At 51.8% G+C, this 23,334-nt stretch overlaps 1 protein-coding gene across 2 annotated transcripts in view; it reads right to left on the minus strand.

Annotated features, from left to right (window-relative positions):
* Positions 1 to 22,542, minus strand: part of Sh3tc1 (SH3 domain and tetratricopeptide repeats 1) — a 45,151-nt gene extending 22,609 nt beyond the window's left edge. The window contains exons 1-5 of one of the 2 annotated variants that reach the window (XM_055623735.1): positions 22,467 to 22,542; positions 6,770 to 6,997; positions 4,420 to 4,494; positions 1,801 to 1,928; positions 551 to 656 (exon numbers count right to left, since the gene is read on the minus strand). In XM_055623735.1, coding sequence (XP_055479710.1) covers positions 551 to 656; positions 1,801 to 1,928; positions 4,420 to 4,494; positions 6,770 to 6,950 — 490 coding nt within the window. In that variant the 5' untranslated portion in view covers positions 6,951 to 6,997; positions 22,467 to 22,542. Of the gene's footprint in view, positions 1 to 550; positions 657 to 1,800; positions 1,929 to 4,419; positions 4,495 to 6,769; positions 6,998 to 11,930; positions 11,965 to 22,466 lie in introns of those variants that run through there. The other variant, XM_055623736.1, reaches the window with a different exon arrangement.
* Between the last annotated feature and the right edge of the window lie 792 nt (positions 22,543 to 23,334).

Here is a 23,334-nt window from a genome sequence, read left to right on the forward strand (position 1 = left end):
ATGTCATTGTCATCTACAAAGTCTTACAGACCACACTGAAAAAACAGCTGCACAACTGTTTTCTTAAGATCTCATGGTTTTTGGTTTGGTTTGTTTTTTTTAAGACAAGGTTTCTCTGTGTAGCCCTGGCAGTATTGGAACTTGCTCTGAACACCAGGCTGGTCTTGAACTCAAAGACTCACCTGCCTCTGCTTCCTGAGTGCTGGGATTAAAAGATGTGCTACCACCTCCTGGCTAAGATCCCATGTTTTAAGTAAACTTAAGAGTCTGTGTTGGCCCACATTCTAACAGACTACAGGTTAGACAGGCCTGGAAGCAGGCCAAGGTCAAGACAGCAGGCATACCAGGGTGTAATCAGGTGCAAGAGTCCAGCCTCTGAGAAATGCAGAGAGAGGCCACAAAGCTCAGTGCCATATCCTGCAGCACCCCCCTGGCCATCCCTGTTTTTTTGTTTTTTGTTTTTTGTTTTTTTCTGGAGTCTAGGTTGATGTAATACCAGTTTCCTCCCAAGGGGGTGCCACAACCCACTGTGGGAAGGGGGCTGTCTTACCAAGAGCATGATAGGTTGAAAACTTCCATATTTCTTCAAAAGTCTTAAATGTCACCACGATCCGGTCCTGGTCACTGTGGATGGACAGCAGCCTGGCTGATAGCTCCTGAAGAGGAAGAGACAGTAAGTGACAGTAGTCCCCGTGGCCTCAGTGCATCCAACCATTAGAGAACAGGTGTGTGGAGGGAACTTGCAGAATGGCCCTGGTTGAGGGTGGCAAGCACAGGACTCATCCCCTTACATTTCAAAAACTCATTATTCTTATCTGCCTGACAGGAAAAAAAAAAAACAAGGCTACTTCTTATTTAAAGCCCACTGCCTGGGTTGAAGAGAGGAAACAGAATGAGAGCCTACCATAAATGTCCTCTGAAAGACCCCATCCAGCAAGGGATGAAGGCAGATGCTGAGACTCACAGACAAACTTTGGACAGAGAACAGAGAGTCTCATGGAAGAGTGGGGGGATAGCATGTCCCAGAGGGGACAGGAGCTCTACAAGAAGACCAATAGAGCCAACAAATCTGGGCCCAGTGGGTGGGGCTGGCAGAGACTGATGCATCAGCCAAGGACCATGCATGGAGAAGACCTAGGCCGCCTGATCAGATGTAGTCGATTGGCATCTCAGTCTCCACGTGGGTGTCCTAGTAAGGAAAGCAGGGGTTGACTCTGACATGGACTCTGTTGCCTGCTCTTTGATCACTTCCTCATGGTGGGGCGGCCTGGCCAGACCACAGAGGAAGAGGGTACAGGCAGTCCGGGTGAGACTGGTTAGGCTTGGGTCAGGTGGTAGGGGAGGAGGGCTCCCCCTTTCTGAGGATTAGGACAGGGGAAGGTGTGGTAAGAGGGAGGGAGGGTGAGAGTGGGAGGAAATGAGCGAGAAGACTATGATCCGGATAGGATCCTCAAGCTGGAGCCAGCAGCTTGAGGGCCAAAGCCTACACTAGGGGCTTGGTTTAGGTTATCTGATACAGCGGCTCACTGGAGACAATATTCTAAGCGTTTCCAGTGTGTAGCTAAAGAAGTGGCTTCACACAGGCCAGGCAAACACCGAGGCCAGTACATTCTGCCCCAAGTCTGTGATGCTGACACACAGGCCTCTGGCACCTTGAAAGGTGGCAGACGGGAACTGGGCCCTGCCCTGTCCCTCACTGTCCTCTGAGTGACTCTTCCAGCTTTACCACCTTCCTCTTCTGTCCTTGCTGTGAAGGGAGGTGTCCCCACTTGCTCCCCAGGCCCCTGAGAGCTGACTCACTCCAAGCACACGGGCTACTTCCCGGCTGTCATTCTCCAGCAGGCGGAGACGGTTCCTCAGGGCCTGCTGTAGGCTGGGGCTCCGCAATCCACTCTTCCTCCTCACGGCCAACAGTTGCAGGGTCAGGTCTGGAGGAGCAGGAGTAGGGTCAGGCAGCTTGTCAAGCTCTGATGGGGAAAATGTTCCCCAACAGCTTCCAGCCCTCAACAGAGAAGCATATAATCCAACAAAGTTCATGATGCCCACAAAGGCATGGATAGCTATTTCCTCAACTCTTTGTGTTATTCAACAGAGGATGGATACTGTTTACCTCTCCAGCCTCAGTTTCCCTAGCTGTGCCTTCCCTGCACAGGAAGGGGATTCAGGTTCCATCCCACTCATGGACCAGCAGAGAGCACCTATTCAGCAAGGACCCCTCCGTAACTGTTACCCTTCAGCCTTCCACCCCCCACAACCCAGATTTAGATGTGGGTTCAAGTCAAACAACCACCACGGGCATGCCAGACACTCTGAAGCCTCCATACTGACCTTCAGAAGGACCCCACCCCTACATCTTATCGATGTACCACCAGTCCCCACACCCTTTCCCTTGCCCACCCTTAAGATGCATTGGCCAGGGAGCGGCAGCTGAGCAGCAGCTAAGCAGCAGCTAGCTAGTTCTGATCTCCACACAGCCAGAACCTCGCATGCTATGACCTGACCTGGCTCCCAGCACTGTAGGGTAGCACAGTCTGGTGGGTCTTTCTTTATGGTGGATAACCCCTTTGTCTGCACATCACATGCAGAGGCCACCAGCCATTTGGGGCTGCAGGGCTCTTGAGAGCTGCCCAGTGTGGCTGAGGTGCTAGTGTTTTTAAACGTTCCCGTAAATTTGAAGACCAGTTGTCCACATGATCTGTGTCTCTAGCCCTAGAAAAATAAAATCTGTTGGTCCTACGTGGTCCTCTCTGATGCTTCAAGACATCAAGGCAACTCAGCCTTGCCCCAGGTCCTCTTCCATATCAGGTCCTCGCTGACTGCCTGCCACGTTGTCCAGCTCCTAACTTGGGTCTGGCTTCCATCCCCTTGCAACCATCTCCTCTAACACCTCTTGTCCCGGAATCCAGGCTTCTGAGCAGCCAATTTGCCTGTGCCAGTGTTTGGAAATGCTAAGAGAATTGAATCCTTAGCCCTCAAGGTCAAAGTGAAACTGTCAATCACTGGCAGCAGCCTTTTCAGGGGCTATTCATAGAGGACACCAATGGTGGAGGAGAGAATGAGAGAAGGAAGGAGAGAGAGATGATGGCTCCCCCATCCTTGGGACAATCCGAAAGCACCTGCCTGCAAGCGGCCCAGGGGTTCTGATGTCAACATTCTCACCCAAGGTTGAGGAGCTCCAGAGGCTGAGCAGTGTGGACGCTTCTAGAATCTCACATTTCACAAGGATCCTGAGCTATGGTCGCTTCTGAACCCCCTCTTCCCTACAAGGGCAGGCATTTGTAATCCCATAATAGTTCATGCACAGGTTGGAGAGATGGCTTAGAGGTTAGGAGCACTGGCTGCTCTTCCAGAGGTCCTGAGTTCAATTCCCAGCAACCACATAGTGGCTTCCAACCATCTATAATGAGATCTGGTGCCCTCTTGTGGCATGCAGGTAGAACATTGTATATATAATAAATAAATAAATCTTTAAAAAATAAATAAAATACATTTAAAAAAAGAATAGTTCATGCACCTCAAGTGACTGTGGACAGCACTGGCCACCCAAAACAGCAAAAGTGAAAGTTAAGTTTGATCACAGACCTGGGGAGCTCACGTTCCTTACAGCTAGAGACAACAGTGAGGCTCCAAAGACAAGGGGAGCATCCTTACCGCAATTCTGTTTGCAGTGCTCCCCAACAGTCCTCAATAGATGCTAGGGTAAGGATACAATGGCAAGCACAGGCTGGCCCTGGCCTTCCAGGCTTCTAGTGTGTGGAGACACTTAGAATCCGAAGGCTTTCCTCAGCATTCTGAAACAGCATTTCACTTGCTCCAGATAAAGTTAATGCAGGAAGCCTTAAGCCCCAAGGGAAATTCCTTAGTGGATGCTGGTAGGCTCTCAGGACTCTCTACACTTGCTCATCATGTGACTTGGAGGCCCCTCCCCAAGGCCCATGTGTTGAAGCCTTGGTCCTTAGCTTGTGGTCTTGGGAGGTGGTCCTTCAAGAAGTATGGCCTAAGCTGGGTGTGGTGGCTCATGCCTATGATCCCAGCACACAGGAGGCCACGGCAGGAGGATTTCCTTGAGGCCAGCCTGGTTTACAGAATGAGATCCTATTTCAAAATTATGAAAAAATAAAAAATAAAAATAAAAAGTAGGTGGGGCTGAGTGGAAGGCTTCTAGGTCACTGGAGAATTGAGGGAGACAGATGGCAGGACCTGTCTCTTCTCTCTTCCCATTCCCAGCCATAGGGCACAAGCTGATTCCTGACATGTGCCCCCACTGTGACTTGCTGCCCCAGATCTAAAGCAAGGGGCCAGCCAACCTTGGTCAGCAGGAAGCCCACTCTCCAAGGATACCTCTGTGCTGTTACAGTAACAGCCAGTGACACTGACTGCAGATTTGGTCTGTTGCGAGACTCGGGCCCTGCTGCTCACCTGTGGGATACACGGCCATCTGGCCGGAAGGGGATTCAGCAGCCTGCCCAGCCAGGCTAGTGGTCGGAGCAGCATCTGCAACACACCAGGTGACTGCAATTAGAGAGACAAGCAATTCCCCAAACAACTTGGTCCCTCAGGTAGAAGGGTTGGAACCCACTGGTCACCTTTCCCATAAGCCACCTCAGTTGTCTCCCCCCAAAAGAACCCAAATGAAATAGGCTGTTGACCTAACAGCAAAGCCCACCCAACACCCAAACCCAATAGCCCAGTTCGGGAAACCAACACAGGCATCGGAGTGAATCAAGGTGCAGTCGGTCAGCGTATGTGGCTCCAGACAGACTCCCTTTAGTTTCAGGACACTGCCCACCCCTGGCTCTGCCAGCCCTCCAAGCTCAGATCTCTGACTCCGTCCCCTTTACCAGATGTCTTTCCAGATGCAAGGGTAGCGCGTCTAAAATTTGCTCTCAAACAATTGAGAGAAAATTAGCATGTCTATATATACACTGAGAGCGTGATCCAGTGAACCCAGAGAAATGGCATGTGGAAGTATTCACATTCGCTGGAGGAGACCAGAGTCATTTATTTGCTCTGTTTCTTGTGACTTCTGCTAATGCCTCACACTTCCACCCCCTTGCCTGTAAGACTCAGAGCTGAGGCTGTCCTATCTACTGAGCAGCCTTGCTGCTGGCAGCCATTTGAGCCTCCAAAGGCAGACGTCCATAGGCTGGATGGGCCTGGCTACAGTCATTCTGGTGCCACATTGTGTGCGGTGATAGAGGTTACTTTACATGGTGTGTATGTGAGTGCGTGTGTGTATTATTGTACGTATGTTTTATGTATTTATTGTATGTATGTGTGTGTGTGTATATGTATGTATGTGATGGTGGTAGGGGTTATTTTCCAACCCAGCAATTCCAATTTCTAAGTATCTTAAAAACAATGAAGAATGTGATCTGTACAAAGACATACACCTGAGTGTGTGTGGCAGCACTGTTAGTAATGCTTTTTACCATCTCCCAACCACAGAAAAGTGCAGGTGAGCTGTCTCCCCTGTTAAACGCACTTGCCACTGAGCCTGACAATTTACATTCAGTCTCTGGGACTCACAGCCAGCCTCTAGCCTATCTGGCCACATGGTTCCCAACTGCTTCCCAAGCTCTCCCCCAGCTCTGAGACTGGCAGTGTCTCCCTGGGTGGCCAACTCTGGGGCTGACTGTCAGGATTTCCCTGCTTATCTGAGTGTTCCCTTCTGTTTTCCTGCCCAGGCCTATCTGGAAGGACAGCCATATCGAACCTTGGGTTCTCCAGGCCCTGGCCGCACCCAGCCCTCCCTTCCTGGGAGGACCATTTCCTGTTTGTGAGTCAGTACTAGACCACCAGGCTCCTCCTCTTCACCCAGAGACAGAAGGATGAAACAGAAGGTCTAAAATCTGCAGGGGCCCAGCCTCCACATTTCAGGGTCTGAGCCAGGCCTGCCTGGAAGGTGAGGGCTCCCTTCTCCTACTATGTCATTCATTCTGTGTCAGTCAGGAGGGACTGAGCCTAGAGCACTTGGCTATCCCTGGAGGCCAGAGACAGGACAGCTGAGCAAGTGACAGAGTCACTTGGAGAAGCTTGAGAAGGGGGAGGGCCCATCCTCCTCTTCTAGTCTCTCTGTCAGGATCCAAGGGCGACAGTCATGGAGTCCTTGGGGTTGATGAAGTTGCCTCTCAGGTTTCCCAAGTGGGGGAAACTGAGGCCCAAGTCTAGAAGTAGCCTGTGGACAACCATGATGAGAACCAGGCCTCTTGGGGTGCAGTCCATCTGGCTTTCACTTCATAGCACTCTGCTGCTTGCTGGGTAGTCACATACCAGGTGTCCCCACCCAGGCCTCAGGAAGACTCCAGTCCTGGTGTGGCCCCTGATCACTGTAGCACCTGGGCCTTGCCTTGGGGGAGGGCACTCCACCCTGAGTAATAGAGGGTCAATGAGGACAAGGTGGAATAGCACTGTGCAGGTTCATCCATCCAGGGGGTATCTCTAAAACATTCTCCAGATGCTCCAGAGCAGGACAACTCTGCTCTCACTGAGACTCCTAGAGAGGCCCTCGATCAGCTGAGGAATGGGCCCAGCTGCACTACACCCTGCCTAGAAGCTTGGCTTATTTCTGGGCTGATCATCTGTTAGGGGTGGGGTGGGGGTTTGGTCCTGTATGTCAGAGGATGGATGGCCCTCACTTCTGAGCCCACAGTGTGGCTAACCCAGTGGGCCCGGTGAACAGAGCCAGGGTACCCAGAGGATTATAAGGATGTGGAGTGGATGGACAGGTGGGTATGAGACTACAGTGGGCTTCAGCTGCTATACTTACCACCGCTGACTGTTGCCTCAGCCTCCTCAGGCCCCGCTCTCTCCTGGCCAGTGGGCAAGCCCATGGACACACTGGGGATCTGGTCCCCATGGGTACAGCCTCCCGGAGGCTCCTCAGGGCCCTGCCCCATGGCGGACAGCTCCTCAGAAGTCACCTCCTCCTCCTCCCTGGAGCTCCTCATGACACACAGTGGTCTCAAGGCCAAGAGCTGGGCATGTTGCTGGCCTTCTGCGGAGAGAGGACAGTGGTCAGCTGAGAGGCCTCTTAGTGACAGACATGATGTTGCTGCCAGAGCCCAGTGAAGAAGAGAGGAGACTGACAATACAGGGTGCCCAGCACCTCCAAGACCCAGCAGTGAGCTTTGTTTGCCATAGGTCAGTTTGCTGACCACATCCACAGGCTTCCTCATGTCCTTTCCATACCTTAGACTATCTCACATCTTCAGTCCTTCATGTCGGCCATGTTTTCACTGTTAGAGCCTTTGCGTACAGGCTGCTATTTCTGCTCAGAGAATCCACACCCTTCGCCAAGTGAATCCCTTTGCAACTTTACAGAGCTCAACTTGGCAACTTCTTACCCAACTCAGTCAAGCAGCTGAATTAGGTTTCGCCAGAGGCTGGCACCACCATGGACATCAAATCAAAGTCACCTGATCTCCCAATCAGAGGTCCTTGGAGACAGGATGGGAGGGGATGCCTCCTTACTGGCTCTCCAGGAGGTCCCTGAGAAATGGCTCAGAGTCTGACCTGAGACAGTTGCTCAGACATCCCTGCAGATGACTCAACACTTGCACAGGATGCTGTGGGGACAGAAAGGAGCCCAGGTCTCCACCAGACACCCGAGGATCCTGGTTTTCAGGTGCATGACCACACATCTCATCTAGCTAGGGCTGAGGGAATCAACTCAGACTAGGAAGGAGAGGGAAAGAGGGAGCGAAGGGGAGGGAGGGGATGGAAGAAAGAGGGAGGCAGAGAGAAGTGAGCAGAGGAGGGGGTTTTGTAGGCTATGTGGTTCCAGTCCTCATGACCTCAGCTTTACTGGTGGCCCCAGGACCTGTCATTGTGCCTCACTCTTCCCTGGTTTCAGAAGTGAGAGTGGGACAGTGTAAGGACAGTTCCTGGGTTGTTCTATCAGCACAGAGGACACAGAGCACCAAATGCAGGCAAGTCAACTGCAGGCCACAGGCAGAGCTGTGGAGCACAGACTAGACTTTTGGCTTTGGTAACTGTGACACCCTCAGAGAGGACAAAAGGCAGAGGTTGGCTGAATGTGGTTCTGAACACTCCAGCCCATCAGCCCGACTCGCTTCAGGCCAGATTGTCTGCTGAAGGTTGAGGGCTTCCATCGTTGTATACAGAAAAGCCATGGAGACACTCTGAACTGAGTCCACGGTCTGACCCTTTCTTACCACATACTGAGGAGAGCAGTGCCCAGATACGGACCCAGAAACCCAACTGGCAGAATAGGACAAATGTCCACATGTGCCACAAACTACTACCAAGCCAGTACCACCATCTGATTGGCCCACCTCTACTGATCTGTGGTGAGGAGCTCCCAGCACAGGTAGACAGGGAAGTGAGGCACCTGGGCTCTATCCAGACCTAGGATGCAGGCCATGGGACTAGGACAGGCAGGGGCCCAGGCCTATGATGCAGAAAGCAGAAGGTGCCATTAAAACCGTTACGCAGGACTAGAGGGTTTCCCGCCATGCCAGGGGCTTCATTCGACGTTTGTACAGAGTATAGTAGAGAGGCTGGAGGTAGACAGGCCAGCGGTGCCAGGCTCATCTTCCACCAAAATTAGGAGAGCAGAGCCCTTAATATACACATCAGGTGCATCAGGACCACCTGGTCAGATTCCTCTCCCTCCCCCAAGAACTGCCCAGGAGTGTGGAACTGGGCCAGCCAGCCAGGCTTGCCTTCAGGGGGTTTCCGGAGTGACACAGGCAGCGTACCTGCTCACCGGCATCTACTGCCAGGGACCTCAGATTAGGCTGCTGGTACCAACGCTCATGCAACCTCTTTACAGCTGGGGAAACTGAGGCTGAAGGTATAGAATTCCCACGTGCACAGACTCCCATTGGTGTCCATTTCTAGTGACAGTGAGGCACATGGAACTCCAGTCATACTGCCTGATGTGGACTGTGAGTCTGAAAGCCTCTGGCCTGCTATGCCCTACTACTTTCAGGAGGCTGGTCATCTCAGGGAAAGGACTTTCCCCAGGAGCTGTCCACAGGTAGACCCTGACAGAGTGATAGAACCTTAGATGGATGAACAGGAATGGGAGGGGTCAGTGTGAACCCCAATGGGTGCTGCTGGAACCATTAGGACTGGCCCTGGGCTAACTCATGGCATCTACTTTCAGCAGAACAGGCGTGGTAGGACCGCAGTTCTGAAGCCTTCTCTTGGTGCAACAAGCACTGCTGCCCTCTACCCTGTGTCAGGCTCCAAGAGCATATGGGAAATCAGGCACCCAACAGGCAGAGACAGGTGTAGGCAATATGATGAAAAGACCAGGTCACCAAGCCCTGGGGGTGGCAGAACCATGACTGCTCAGCTGGAAAGGGAGGGAGACTCATAGAGAAGACACGTGGGCCCCCAGGAGACAACGGTTTGTGGAAGCCACAGTCCCACCCTTGGAAGTGGCCTCTGGGAGCCCCTGATCTACCCACTTAGCCACCTGCCTTTCATGGAATCCAATAGATTGGTTGATGGTCAAACCCTTCCCATTCTCCAACTGTGCTTGAAGGTCAAGATCTGGGAGCAGCAGCTAGGAAGGAGGTATCTCTTACCAAAGGCACCAAGGGGATCCTGGATCCCTGCAGACACCCATTCACCTCAACACTCAACGTCAAAGAAAAACAAAACTGAAGGCACTAGGAACCTATTCTCAACAACACAAGCACAGAAGTACGTACCAAGTCAGCCCTCCTCTGCCCCTGTCCTAAGGCACTGTCCCAGCTGGTCATGCCTGAGATCCTTCAGGTCATCCTTCAGGCTTTGGCCCTGTCAGCCTGACCTCCACCCCAGCCTGACTGGACAGCCCAAGCCTGGACTTACGTTCATCCCTGCCTTGTTTTTGCCAAATTTTCACCTTGGTCTCTACCACTGCAGAGGCCCATTGTCTTGCCCAGGTCTGTGAGGACCAGAAGGTACATGTCCTAGGGGTAGGTGTCTCATTTCCTTTGGTGTAACATCGGGGCCCTCAAACAAGCACTTGACCCAGTCTCTTGATGAGTGAGACTCTTGTAGAGCCTGTGGCCCCCAATCACAATGTCCCCAGTGTCCTTCTTCCTCTCTCTCTCTGCCACTTAGACCTTCAGGTGGCGAGCGTCTCCACAGAAGCTGACCAATGGCCACTACCCCTACCATCCCTGGGTCAGGGCATGCAGGGGTCTCGCACAGACCTGGAGCTGGCTTAAAGTGTTTCTGGGGAAATGAAGCTCCAGCTAAGGGAACTTCCCACCTGCTCATTGAGGGCCCAGAAGCTGCAATCGCAGTGGGACTTACAAGCCCCAGGGAGGAAGTGGGCACTGTCTCCCTTGCATGGAACCACCTCCTCCCTGCTCAGGCCTCCACAGGCTTGCAAGGCCTGCTCCAGCAGCAGCTCAGAGCCCAGCCAGCCCAGCCCCAGAACCCTCAAAGATGCAATTGCTGGGTCTGAGCAAACAAGAGTAACTGGCAGAGTCTCCTTCCATCCTTTGTCTTCCGCTCAGGTGGCAGACACATCAGGTAACCCCAAGTATGCCACCCCAGGCTCTGACTCCCACCACCCACCTAGTGTACTGCTGGAACATAGAGACCTAGGGCCAATCTCAGTGTGTGTGGGGTGCTCTATGCCTCAGTTTACCCACCCATAAAGTGAGAATAAAAACACCCGCTCAGAATGTTTGGAGGATCAAGCAGACAGACAGCATGCTGGCTGATAGCCTGTACATACTAGAGGCTGGAGGGAGGAGCCCCTACAGTTGGTCCTGCCTGGCCAGAGACCCAGCAAGGCATAACTGAGCCTATGCTGTGCAGGACTGCTGCCGCCCCGCCTGGAGGTGGCAGTATTCTCCACAGTCATACTAACCAGGAACTTGAGAGTTGGGGACCTGATTGGAAACAGGTGGTTTCAGATGAAGTTAACCACAGTAGGGTGTGGTCTTGTGGGCTGTTGGGCTAGAATGGTCCCATTGGACTAGGTGGTCATACCAGGTTAGAGTGAGCCCTCTCCCTGGTGCCTGGGATCTCTAGAGAGAACAAGACACGTAGAAGAGGAGAGCGTATAACACAAAGGCAGGGGCCATTTGGCCACAAGCAGAGACGGGAAGAGGACTCTCCCTTGGTAACTCTGGAGGCTGCATTGTATACAACTCCTGGTCTTTAAACCCTAAGAGAACAATTTCTGTCATCATTTTTTGTGGTGGCCATGGAACATGGTGATACCCTGAAGGTTTCTCTTGGGGCAAATGGACTTCACACACCTATATCATGGCATTTGTGATTCCACACACTGAAGACACCTTCACCTTGCCTGATGCAAGAAGTTTCATGAAATCAGCAACATGTTGACAGTCACATAGAGGTGGTGCTGTTCAGCGTCCTCCTCAGTCTTCACCTTTAACCTCAACTTGGAGGATGACTCCCGCTCCACCCATGTCGCTGCAGCAGGGACTGTAAGTCAGGTGGTGGGAGTCTCCTCCTTCAACCTGAGCACACTTTATTTGGTTAACATAAAGAGACCCAGAGTGACCTCAGAATGGCTGGGTCACTGCCACAGGGGCGCCATGAAGCACCGTGCTAGCACAGGCATGCTCGTCATGGCCTGGAATGTCAAGGCTAGAGTTCATCATTTGGGACCCACTGGCTTTTGAATTCCATGTTGTTGCTCAACTCCCACAGTCTTGCCCAGACCTCAAGGACACATTAGCAAAGTGTCAGTGTGAAGGCCAGGTCACAAGCCACCATTAGTAGTTGGTCTCACCTGAGCAATCCCTAGCGGAGCCCTGGTCTCCAAAAGCTCTCTGGCCAGATTCTCCCGGAGCCTAAGCCCAAACAAGCCGGAAGAAAGAGGAAGGTGGACCGCTCTTCTTAGACACAATTGTGGCAAAGCCTGGCTCCACTGAGATCACAGCCGACTCACAAAGCCCATACTGTCCAGCCCAGATCTCCCTTACCTGCACCCCGCTCTTCAGAAAACTTCCTCCCAGGCCCAGGGACGCAGGTGCCAGGTGGCCACTCCTAGCTCAGCTCCCGCTGACTGGCCTACAGGCTGTCTCCAGCTGGCCTGGACAGGCAGGGTCCGCCCACAGCCGCCTGACTGCTCATTACTGCCACCGCCCCCTACTTCCTGCCCCACTTCCTCCCTGGGCCTAGGGGCCTGGAGACCCAAGGCAAGCCAAGTGCTGCCGCAAGGACTCCACTGGCCAGTTGATCATTAGCTCCTTGTGGACCAGAGCCAGGCCCTGTCCCTGCCTGCCCACTGCCAGCCCCGTGCTCTGTGGTGAAGGCTGGGGACACCCTTGGTGCTGAGATTGGGGAAGTCCAAGGGTGGCCAGCCCTCAGGTCCCGCTAACCCCAGCTTGGCTCTCTGTTCCCTTTTCCCTTCTACACACGGGCATACACATGTCATGCAGACATGTGGGTGGCCTCAGACACATGTATGAGTACGCAGACCTAGCACACATGTCTGCATGCATACATACGAAACACGCATGCTCTGCTTCTCACTCTACTGCTCCCACTATCCCGGCCACTGATTCCAACAGGGCATTCTGGAAGAAAAGGGCCAGTCTCCTTAGCTTGCAAGTACCACATCTTTGGAGCTAGGCCTGTGGGGCACACTCTTTTCCTTCCCACAGGCTGTAGCCTCACCTGAGAACTTCCCTATGGCCCAGATTCAGGCCTGTCTCCTGTTCTCAGGCCCTTGCAGTGTCCAATTTGAAATATGGGGCTGGTGTGCCCCCCTCCACTCACTAGGTGCTATAGATATAAGAATTCAGGAGGTATAGATGCACTGTGCTTCCTCCCTCCCTCCCTCCCTTCCTCCCTCTCTCCATTCTTCCCTCCCTCCCTTCCTCCCTCTCCCTCCTTCTCTCTCTCCGCCTCTCCCCCCCTCCAACCCCCGCCTCCAAAGAGTGCAAACTCCTGGCATGCTAACCTTCCATCAGCCCTATTTTTCTGGAAGCTGTGTCAATAGAGGCCCCTGCAAGCCCACACCCATACATGGGTCTGGAGGCATTTCCTCTCCCGGCTATTGTCCCCACTGCACCCAAACCAGTATCCTGTTTGTCTCAGAAGCTGCTCTCTTGGCCCAAGGCCAGGGGGATTTTCTGAGAGCCTCCCCCAATGTATGCAGGGCATTCCAGGGCCATCTAGCAGGGGCAAGTACCTTTCTGGTCCAGGGCTCTTTAGCAGGATCCTCCTGAAGTTGTGGGGCTACATAGCTCTGAATTCCAGAGGGCCACCCAAAACCCAGCTTGACTCACTTGAGATCCCTCTGGAAAGACCTGTCACTTTTCTGAGCCTCAATTTTCCCTTTACAAAAGGTAGAGCTGGGAGGCAATCACCTCTCACAGTTCTGATCCCTTGACATGGCTGTAGCTTGTTCAAGTTGTCATTGTCATGATGCTAATCACTTAGGTAGATCATGCCACGGGGCTTTGTGATAGCCCAATGAAACTGTTATCTCCATCAGGTTTGATACCAAACAGACTTGAAGAGGTGTTTTTCCCAGGACCCTTAACTCAGGCCAGCACTGATACCAGGGTCCTTTGCTCCTTTATCTCCTCGCTCTTTGGTGTCTGTGTCCAGACAGAGGCAACAGGCCCTATTCCTTGGAACCGCAAGAATCAGATCCTACCCTGAGAGGTGAGCTCTCCGGATCACCTCAGGCTCATGTTTTAAGCACCAAGCCAAAAAACAGTGGCTCCACTTCCCTGGTTTATCCTTCTTCATCACGTAAGTTCAAAGATGCTACTGAGATGCATTGGATGTCCAAGTAGCCAGTTGTTTCTTACCCCACCTCACCTCTTCTCATTTCCTCACCTGCTCCAGGAAGGGAAGCTACATGGAGCTACATGGAAGGCATGTTACCTTTCTCAAGGAGGACTCCCTGACAGAAGCCAGCCTTCTGAGGCAGGTGCTCCCTCCCCCTCATTCAGACTGCTCAGGATGCAGGCCAATGAAGCCAGAGGTACACACTGAATGAAGCCATGGGCACAGCTACTATTGTGGACTGTCCTGTGGATATAAAATACAAGAACAGGATGCATCTAAGACATGGGATAGAGCCATCCCTGGCAAGCTAAGGGACAAAGAAAAGTTCTAGGCCTGGCCCCTTCAGTAGACTGTAGACTCTGAGGTGGTACTCAGGACCCTTGATCTCCCCAAACATACTCTGAATCTCTGATTCCACCCCCTCTGCATAGCATCCCCTGTGTGGCACATTCAAAGGCCTCCTTGAGGACAAGTGTGCCATTGAAGACTTACAGGTCCTACCTATGGCAGAGTCCACACCCTACCACCAAGATCCAGCTGTGGCTTGAAGCCCCAAAGTCATGATAGTTCACTGTACCAACTGACACCAGGATGCCATGACTGACTTGGACAGTAATGGGAAGGCCTCAGAGGGAAGGCAAGGAAGACAACAGAGGCAGGACTTCCTGGGAGAAAGAGGAAGATCCTGGACCAAATTCTGGAGGCAAAGATGGATTTTGAGGAGTCTCCAAAGGGGACGGATGAGCTTAGAAACAAACAAACAAACAAACAAAAACACTTAAGCCCAGTTGTACCCCAGAAGGCAGAGCGTCTTGCAGCTACTCACTCACTGACACGAGCAGCTTAGCACCTTGCCTTGCAGTTAATCTGCAACAGACTGTAAATGTTAAACTCAGGAAAGCAGAGGCCCCCAGCAGAGCCTTATGATCATCCTAGAACATGAGGACAAGCACACTTTAAGGCTCAGAGAAGAAATGTCAGCTTTGCTGACTATTGGTTCTGATGTGACTCTGCCATCATAATGGAGCATCATGGAAATAGCCAAGGGTAGGCATGGCTACCTTTTACCACCACTTTACCCAGCAGGGGACTACTCTGCTGAGGCCTAGATGCAGCTTGGGTCACACTGGCCTGAATGAGTGTGCAAAGGCTGATGCATGCAAAGGCTCGATGAGGGGAAAGTACCTGCTAAGACATGGAATGGCTGCTGAAGAGATGCTGGGAGCAGTTGACTTGAGTAGTACGTATGAATACAAATTTTCTCTGCTCTGCTTGGGGTGAGGGACAGTCACACAGAGGAGAAAGACAGTAAACCATTGGCTCTCTCATGAGTAATGGGCACCAAACGGAGGTGGTTGGACAAGGCAGCAACTGACATCCTTCACGATTGCATATGAGGAAACTGAGGCTTGTAGAGAAAGCCACCCTCAGCTCCTTGCACAGGATGGAATGCTTTTAATGTATTTTCATTTTAAGGGGAATTCTTAGAGATCAGCCCTATATACAGGTACAGCCTTGGGGATGCGCCTTAGCCTGACCCTCACCATGCCAAGGCTACCTAGCCCTGAAACCAGCTTATATCTCAGCAAAATGTCCTATATCTCAATAGAATGGTAGACTCCAACCACGCCTCTAATGGTAGACCCCCACCCACCCTGTACAACAGGCTGGCATCCTCTGCACACCTAAGACCCTGTCTCTCCATGGGGCAGCAAGGGTCTGGTTCTGGAGAACAGCTTCTGTGTGTGCACACATGGATAGGTCCAGAACCCTGTCTGCCGAACAGGTGCTCATCTGTTTATTATTGTTGGCTCTGGCCACTAGAGCCAACCCTAAGTAAAAATGTCCTCCAGCCCTGGACTGCAGGAGCTGCTCTTTGCAAAATAAAGAAAGTGGGGAGACTGGGCGCTCAGGTAACTGGAGGCCACTCAGGCCAGATGGACAGATGGCCAGGCCACCCAGGGGGAGGTTTACAGGAAGCAGTTTCCTTGCCTCTGCCAGATCAAAGACACCTGTTCTCGGGAAAGGACTGCCTCTGCGATGCCCCAAACCTGGGCAGTCAGAAGAAGGGTGAGGGTCCTCACACCCCAAAAAGGAGGCGAGTATAGAAGAGAAGAGATGGCTCCAGAGTTCCTCTCACTGTGTCCAGGTTGCCATGTCAGAGCCATGCACCCATGAAGCCTGGCAGCACAAGACAACTCCAGCTGCCCATTGTTCAACTATGAAGAGTAAAGGTTTCACAGCATAAGGTCACAGAGCTGGGAGGGGTCAGGCCTTTAGACAGTCTGGCCTACAGGTCCTGAATGCAGAGGAGTGAGAGGAAAAAGTTCTAGACTGGCTGGGCAGTGATGACACACACTTTTAATCTCAGCACTTGAAAAGCAGAGGCAGGTGGATCTCTGAGTTCGAGTTCAGCCTGATCTACAGAGTGAGTTCCAGGACAGCCAGGGCTACACAGTGAGACCTTGGCTCGAAAAACCAAAAAGCATAGCTGGGCAAGGTAGCTCACACCTGTAATCCCAGAACTCAAGGAGGCAGAGGCAGGTGGATTGCTGTGAGTTTAAGGCCAGCCTGGTCTATAAAGCGAGTCCAGCACAGCCAAGGCCACACAGAGAAACCCTTTCTTGAAAACCCAACCAAACAACCAAACAAACAAATACCAAAAGGCAAAAAAAGAAAAAGAAAGTTCTAGACTAAGATCACGTGGGTGCTTCACAACTGCCACTTTCCCAGAATGCTTAGGAAAGTCTTGTCCCAATTAGTAGACTCAATGCCAGAACACCAGACACCAAGTCCTGTGGGCTCTTGCCCTGTGCACCTGACCCATGGTGCAGGCCTTGCCTGGAATTCTTGGCATTTCCTAGAGCCCAGTCATCCCTGGGATGATCTTGACCATGGCTTATGCAAACATTAACCAGGCCACGCACACAATTCCCATGTACCTCTGTGAGGAACAAAGCTGTATCAGCTAAGACTTCTTCCTGGAACCAGAGGCCCACAGACCAGATTGCTGCCCTCTAAGGTGGGGATTTCTGTAGCCATGCCCCTCAGTGCCAGCCTCAAGCTGTGACAGACAACTCTGGCTGTCATGGAGCACAGTCCCACTTACTCTCTCAGCCACTTCCCAGACTCCTGGCTAGACCTCATATGCGGTGTACCCTATCGGGGTACCTACCCCACATGCCCCAAGCTGCCTTTGCTTCAGTCGTGAGCCCAGTGCCAGCTGTGGATGCCATAGTCTCCTTCCTGGTCTCTCTAACCAAGCACATTGCATGCACCTGGTCCTCCTTTGGTCCTGCTATGGTGACAGCTTGGTGGGAGGGGATTACTTAGCTGGAGCCTGGAGCCAGACCTGGCTCCTATGTTCTCTCCCAACCCCTGTGTGGCACCAGGATGGGGTGTGGTGCTGGAGAGACAGAGTGGCATCTGCCAGCAAGTCCTCCCTGCATGTTCTGAGCAGCAAGCCCCAAAGTGACAGCCACATCTGCACCCTTCACAACCCAGGAGTCCAGCTGTGGTATTTCCCAAGTGACGGAATGGAGCAGTTGCCAGAGGGGTCACTGCTTTGGTGCTAGGCCAGGTATGTACTGTGGGGCCTCCTCTCATCTGCCATGGCAGGGGGACCTTTACCTCTGATGATAGACATCCATATCCCACTAGTCACCCAGCACACAGGTCTCCTCAGAGGTGACTGAGGAGGAACAGGTTCTGGGGTCAACAGTTAGGTGAGTCTTCTGGGTAGCTACGTCCAACTCAGCCTCCAGGTCTGAGGCACAAAGGAGAGGACTACAAAGAAAGCCATTATCCCTACTGTCATATTTCAGCAGGGGCAAGAGTGGAGGAGATAGACCAGTGCTGAGCATAGGAGATATAGCTGATATAGATATAGCCTACACCACACACTGGAGCTCATAGTCAAGTGGCAATGATAACTACAGGGGCCAGACAGACAAAATGGCTCTATCCCCAAGGCTGGGACAGGGCAGGCAGAGGGCCAGGGCATCAAGTGACTAAATCTTGATTGCAGATGGGTGGAAAGTGCCCAGACAGCTGTGGCTCATGAAATGTGCCTAAATACATTTTCTGGAAGGGTGGGAAATATACAGATGGGCGTGGAGTGGCTGTTGGGGCCAGGAAGTCAGAGGGTACAATTGCTGGACTGATAATCAACCATGGATAGGTAGATAAACAGATAGGCAGATAGATAGAAAGGTGGAAAGAAAGAAAGAGAGAGAAATAAAGAAAGAAAAAAGAAAGAGAGAGAGAAAGAAAGAAAGAAAGAAAGAAAGAAAGAAAGAAGGAAAGAAAGAAAGAAAGAGAAAGGAAGGAAGGAAGGGAGGGAGGGAGGAAGGAAGGGAGGGAGTGAGGGAAGGAAAGAAGAAAGGAAAGGGAGGGAGGGAGGAAGGAAGAAAAGAAGGAAAGAAGAAAGGAAAGGGAGGGAGGAAGGAAGGAAAAGAGGGAGGGAGGAAGGAAGGAAGGAAAGAAGAAAGGAAAGGGAGGGAGGGAGGAAGGAAGGAAGGGAGGAAAGAAAGAAGGAAGGGAAGGGAAGGAAGGAAGGAAGGAAAGAAGAAAGGAAAGGGAGGGAGGAAGGAAGGAAGGATGATTGGTAGCTCAGTAGGTCCCCACTGTGATAAGACACAAGAACTAACTGAAAGAAGTTCCAATGGACTCGGCTAGAGCACTTTGAGCCAGGAAATGAAGAAGCGCTGGATGGTAACCCAAGGTGTGATACCTGTTCTCGGTTGTCAGCTAAAACCCAAGTGGCTAGGGTCACATGTGAGAATTGTTTTTTTTCTTAATTAAGTCATCTGAAGTGGGAAGACCCACCTCTAATCCAGATCTTTTGAGATGGGAAGACCCACCTTTAATCTGGGCCACATCTTCTGCTGGCTACCTAACTAAGGACATGGAAGAAGGAAGCTTGCTCTCCCTCTCTCTGGCAAGCCCATTCCTTCACTGGCATTGGAGCCGAATTCTTTGGGATTCCAGCTAATACTGAAAATGTTGAGACATCCAGCCATGTGGACAGAAATTGTTGGACTAGCTGGATCACAGACAGTAAACCATATAATAAATCATATATGACTATGCATACATATAATATATAGTCATATATATATAACATTGAACATTTTATATTCATTCTATTAGTTCTATTCCTCTAAAAAAAAAAACATGATTAATACACAAGGTGTAAGGTAATGCCCTAAGTCCAACCTGTTGTAAACAAGGCAGGCTAGCTAAGTGTGGTGTTTTGAATAAGAATGGTTTATACGTATGATTTGGGTAGGGGGGTTGTTTGCTAGTTGGTTTTGGTTGTTTTTTGTTTTTAATTTCTGAGACATGCCCATGTTATCTTGTCAGTCTTGGAAAAGCACTCTGTAGACCAGGCTGGCCTTGAACTCCACCTACCTCCCAAGTGCTGGGATTAAAGGTATGTGCCACTGCTGCCAGGCCATAGGCTTATATTTCAATGTTTGGTCCCTTCTTGGTGGACTGTTTAGGAAGGATTAGGAGGTGTGGCCTTGAAAAGGGTCAAGGAGGGTGGCTTTGAGGTTTCAAAAGCCCACACCAGGCCCAGTGTCACGCCCTCCCTGCCTCCTGCCTGTGGATCAGGATGTCAGCTCTCAGCTATACTCGATGCCATGCCTGCGGGTTTGCCCCCATGTTCCCTGCCATGACTGCCATTGACTTAACCCTCTGACAGTGTAAGCAAGCCCACAATTAAATGCTTTCATTTGTGATTTACCTTGATCATGGTGTCTCTTCATGGCAATCAAAAAGTAACTATGACACTAAGTAAATGGGGGAGAAAAGGCCCCCGCCACCCGGTGCATTCCTCAAATTTATGTTCCTCCCCTCCTCTCCCTCCCTCCCACATCTACAGCAAGAGATCTGAAAATTATTCCCTAAGTGCACGACACGGGACCTCCCCAGGACAGTGCAGAGGGGACCAGAGACACGTTACCACACAGACTCATGGCTAGCAAAGGGAGGGCCAAAAGCAGAGTCCTGGAAGTTCATTGTCCAATGCTACAAACACAAGTGGACAAGTGGGTACGGCCACCCTGCTCAGCAGGGAGGAAGGGCTTCTAGGACTCAACCCAGTGACACGTGAGCACAGTCTTGGAGGCTGGGTGGGTGTCAGAGTGCTGGGCGATGTGAGCCTCAAGGTGGACAAGCAGGAGTGAGGTGGAGGCAAGCAGACACCTTGATGAGAAGCATCTGCAATGCCAGCCCCAGTTCTCTTTCACTCCAAGGGAAGGACTTGGTTCTGCGGCCCACAGTGGGGACAAGAAACTAGGTGGGTAACAGACCTCACCAGACACCGACAATTGAGCCAACAAAAGGGGACTGACTTCCCCATTCCTATCTAGTACCTTAAAACATGACATGATGTCGACTGACCCCAAGACTCTCTTTGTTACCTCCAAGGTTAGATCAGCAACACTGACATCCTTGGCAGGCAGCCAAGCTCAGAGTGCCACTAGGTCACCAACACTTGCAATCACAATCGCATTCACCTTTGGCCAGCAGCCCCATTCCTGGGTACTCGTTTTCAGATTGCTGCCTTTGGTGTGGGGACAGGTGCCAATCCAGCTGTTTACAACACCAGCACCTTGGAAACAGCCTGGGTGTCAGAGTAAGTCACACGCCCTCCCACACTGCATAGCAAGTGCAATGATAAAGAACCAGGGCTTTCCCTGTCTACCCAGGAGGCACGCCCTGGAGACACATGGGGCAGGAAGCAGTCTCGGGCCACGTGGGCACTCAAGCACACTCCACTCCTCTGCACGGGAAAAGAGAAGACCAACCTAGGATACAGAGCGTGGGGCCAGCAGAGGGGCTGTCTGTCACAGGGGAGCTCAGGGGACTTTGGAATGAAACCGTTTAATGCCATTGGGAAGGTGGGTGTGGAACCGTGGCATTCTCAGGAGATGCTGACCGTCACGGCACAAAAAATGAGCCTCAGTGGATATACAAATCAAGAGGACATGTCCCCCAGTCCAGTGGGTTACAAATATGTGGGGGTGGTCCTGGGACAGAATGGGGATTTGACTGTGGTGAGACCTCCAACTGAACTAACATCTGCATTAGATCCTGAGTTGATGGTCACTTTTTTGTCAGTTTAACATAAGCTAATGTCATCTGGGAAGATGGAACCTCAATTGAGAAAATTTCCCCATGAGATTGGCCTGTAGGCAACTCTGTGGAGCATTTTCTTGAGTAATTATTGATGTGGGTGGTACCAGGTCTTGGCAGGTGGTCCTAGGACATTTAAAAAAGCAAACTGGTTAGACGTGGTGGCATATACCTTTAATCCCAGAACATGAGAGGCAGAGTCAGGTAGATCTCTGTGAGTTGGAGGCCAGCATGGTCTACATACTGAATTCCAGGCCTGCAAGGGGACATGGTGAGATTCAATTTTAAAAAAGAAAAAAGAAAAAGCAGGATGGGTGTGACAGCACAGACCTTTTATCCCAGCACACAGGAGGTAGAGGCAAGCAGATCTCTGTGAGTTCAAGGCCAGCCTGGTCTACGGAGTGAGTTCTAGGACAGCCAGAGCTACCTAGCGAGACCTTGTCTCAAAAAAGAAAAGAAAAAAAAAAAAAAAAAAAAACAGCATTTCTCCATGGCCTCTGTGACAGTGTCTGCCTGGGCTTCCCTGCATGATGGACTACAAGTTTTAAGATGCCTTTCCTCCAGGAGCTGTTTTGGTCCTGGCGTTTATCACAGAAATAGAAGCACCAATACTCCAGCACCACCTTTCACCACCCTAACAAGAGACACCAACAACAAGAGACAGAGGGCTGTTCGGGGACTCTCTGTCCTGCCTTCATCTGACAAGTTCTGAATACTGAAGTCTATGAGTCCTGGCCAGAGGACAAGGCTAGATGCATATGGAGGGCAAATGACAGAAGAACTGAGATGGGCACAGTGAATGGGGTCCTGCTGAAGATTCTACTCAGAGTCACACCCCAGCCCTCTTACAGTCCAGCCTGCACGTGGCTTTGGGCCACACCTTCTCATGCTGTTAACTACAGAAGCCTGGGGCAGAGCCTAGGGCTCTCCTACTATCCTGAAGCACCAAGGGAAACTGAGGCAGGATTCTGTACTAGCACCTTGTTCAAATTTGTGGAATTTGAGACTCCACTCTGCTGGGTTGCTGGAGAGACACACCCTTCACCATGAACAATTTCTGCTGGGGCCACCCTGCTAGAACAAAATGCACATAGGCCACACAGGCTCCAGTCTTCCCAGGCCTGGGGGTGGGGAAAGAGGGGGGCATCCCTGGGCTTACAGTACCCACGAACAAACACATTTTAAGGAGGCCTACCCCATTCTCTAGGGCCTGAGCTGGCTTCCTCAGCTTCTGTACAAAGTCCATACACTCACCAGCCCAGGCCAGCCTTAGAATCCAAAGGCCAACAGACTCACACAGCAGGACTATCCTTGTGTCCTGGTAGTGTCTCGGGGAGACCACACCCTCTGTGGTCATATCTCTTGTCAGCCCTGACAGGGCCCAGTTTCACCTACTTTTCAGACTGGAGAATACCAGGGTCCCTTTCCTTGACCACATCCACCTGCTGCTGTCCTCCCTGCTGCTCCAGACCAGACCTGTTCAAGTGTTCACCAGCCCGAGCGCAACTCCACAGGTGAGCAGATTGTAGGTCTCTCCCAGGGCCCACCCAGCAGAGATATCTAGAACTTACCTTGTCAGGAGAGCAGCCGCTGCCAAAGAGAAAAAAAAGGGGGGGGGGGGGAGGGGGAGCAGTAACGGGCCTCCGGGCCTCCTTTACTTGTGCTGGAGGACTGTCTCAGTCCCCAGGAGGTAGCAGAACAGGCCCTGCCCAGGCCACTGAGCTCCAATCAGACAACCTGAGTCATCAGCAGGCTGGACCCGCCCTGCTTGGAAGGGGCCAGCCTCCTTCTGACCTTCCTTCTTCTTATCAGCCATCAGAATGTCAGCTCCTGGTCAGCATTCCCTTGCTGGGTTCCAAGAAACCATTTAGGAGCTCTGCCTGGGCTTTGGGGTTATGAGAGGGGCTCACACATCAGAGAGTAGAGGCGGAGAGATGGGAACAGCTACCAAAGGAATGGCTGTGCTAGGGTGCAGACAGTTCAGCCACTCTCGTGCCTGGTGATTAAAGCCGGGGCTAAGATGACTGACCAGGGAGTTTAGCAAGCACTGATTGAGCACTTATTTTACGCCCCTGTAGAGCCAACAAAGCAACAGCAAAGGTGCACAGATCTCCCGGGTGGTGTCCAGAGAAACTTTTCCTAAACATGGCTGTCCCCAAAGTTAGATCTGGGACCCTGTGCTCACTCGGTGAGGGTGACGAGTTTGGATTCTTTGCTAAATGACCCTTGTTATCAGGTGAGTCTGTGAATCCCTGCTCTAAATAGCATTCCTGAGAATGCTATTAGAGAATGGCCAGGTGGCCTTCACCTGGGGCATCCCTGCCCTCTGGGCCTCCTAGCCACCAGAGTGGGGCTGCTGTCCTCTGGCTGGCTGGGTGACTCCCAAGAATGTTTCTCAACCACTCTGTGCTTCCCTTTCTTCCTGTTTGGAACGGAAGA

Source organism: Psammomys obesus, unplaced genomic scaffold, assembly GCF_907164565.1.
Source record: "Psammomys obesus unplaced genomic scaffold, mPsaObe1.curated_primary_1811, whole genome shotgun sequence".
Lineage (NCBI taxonomy): Eukaryota > Metazoa > Chordata > Mammalia > Rodentia > Muridae > Psammomys > Psammomys obesus.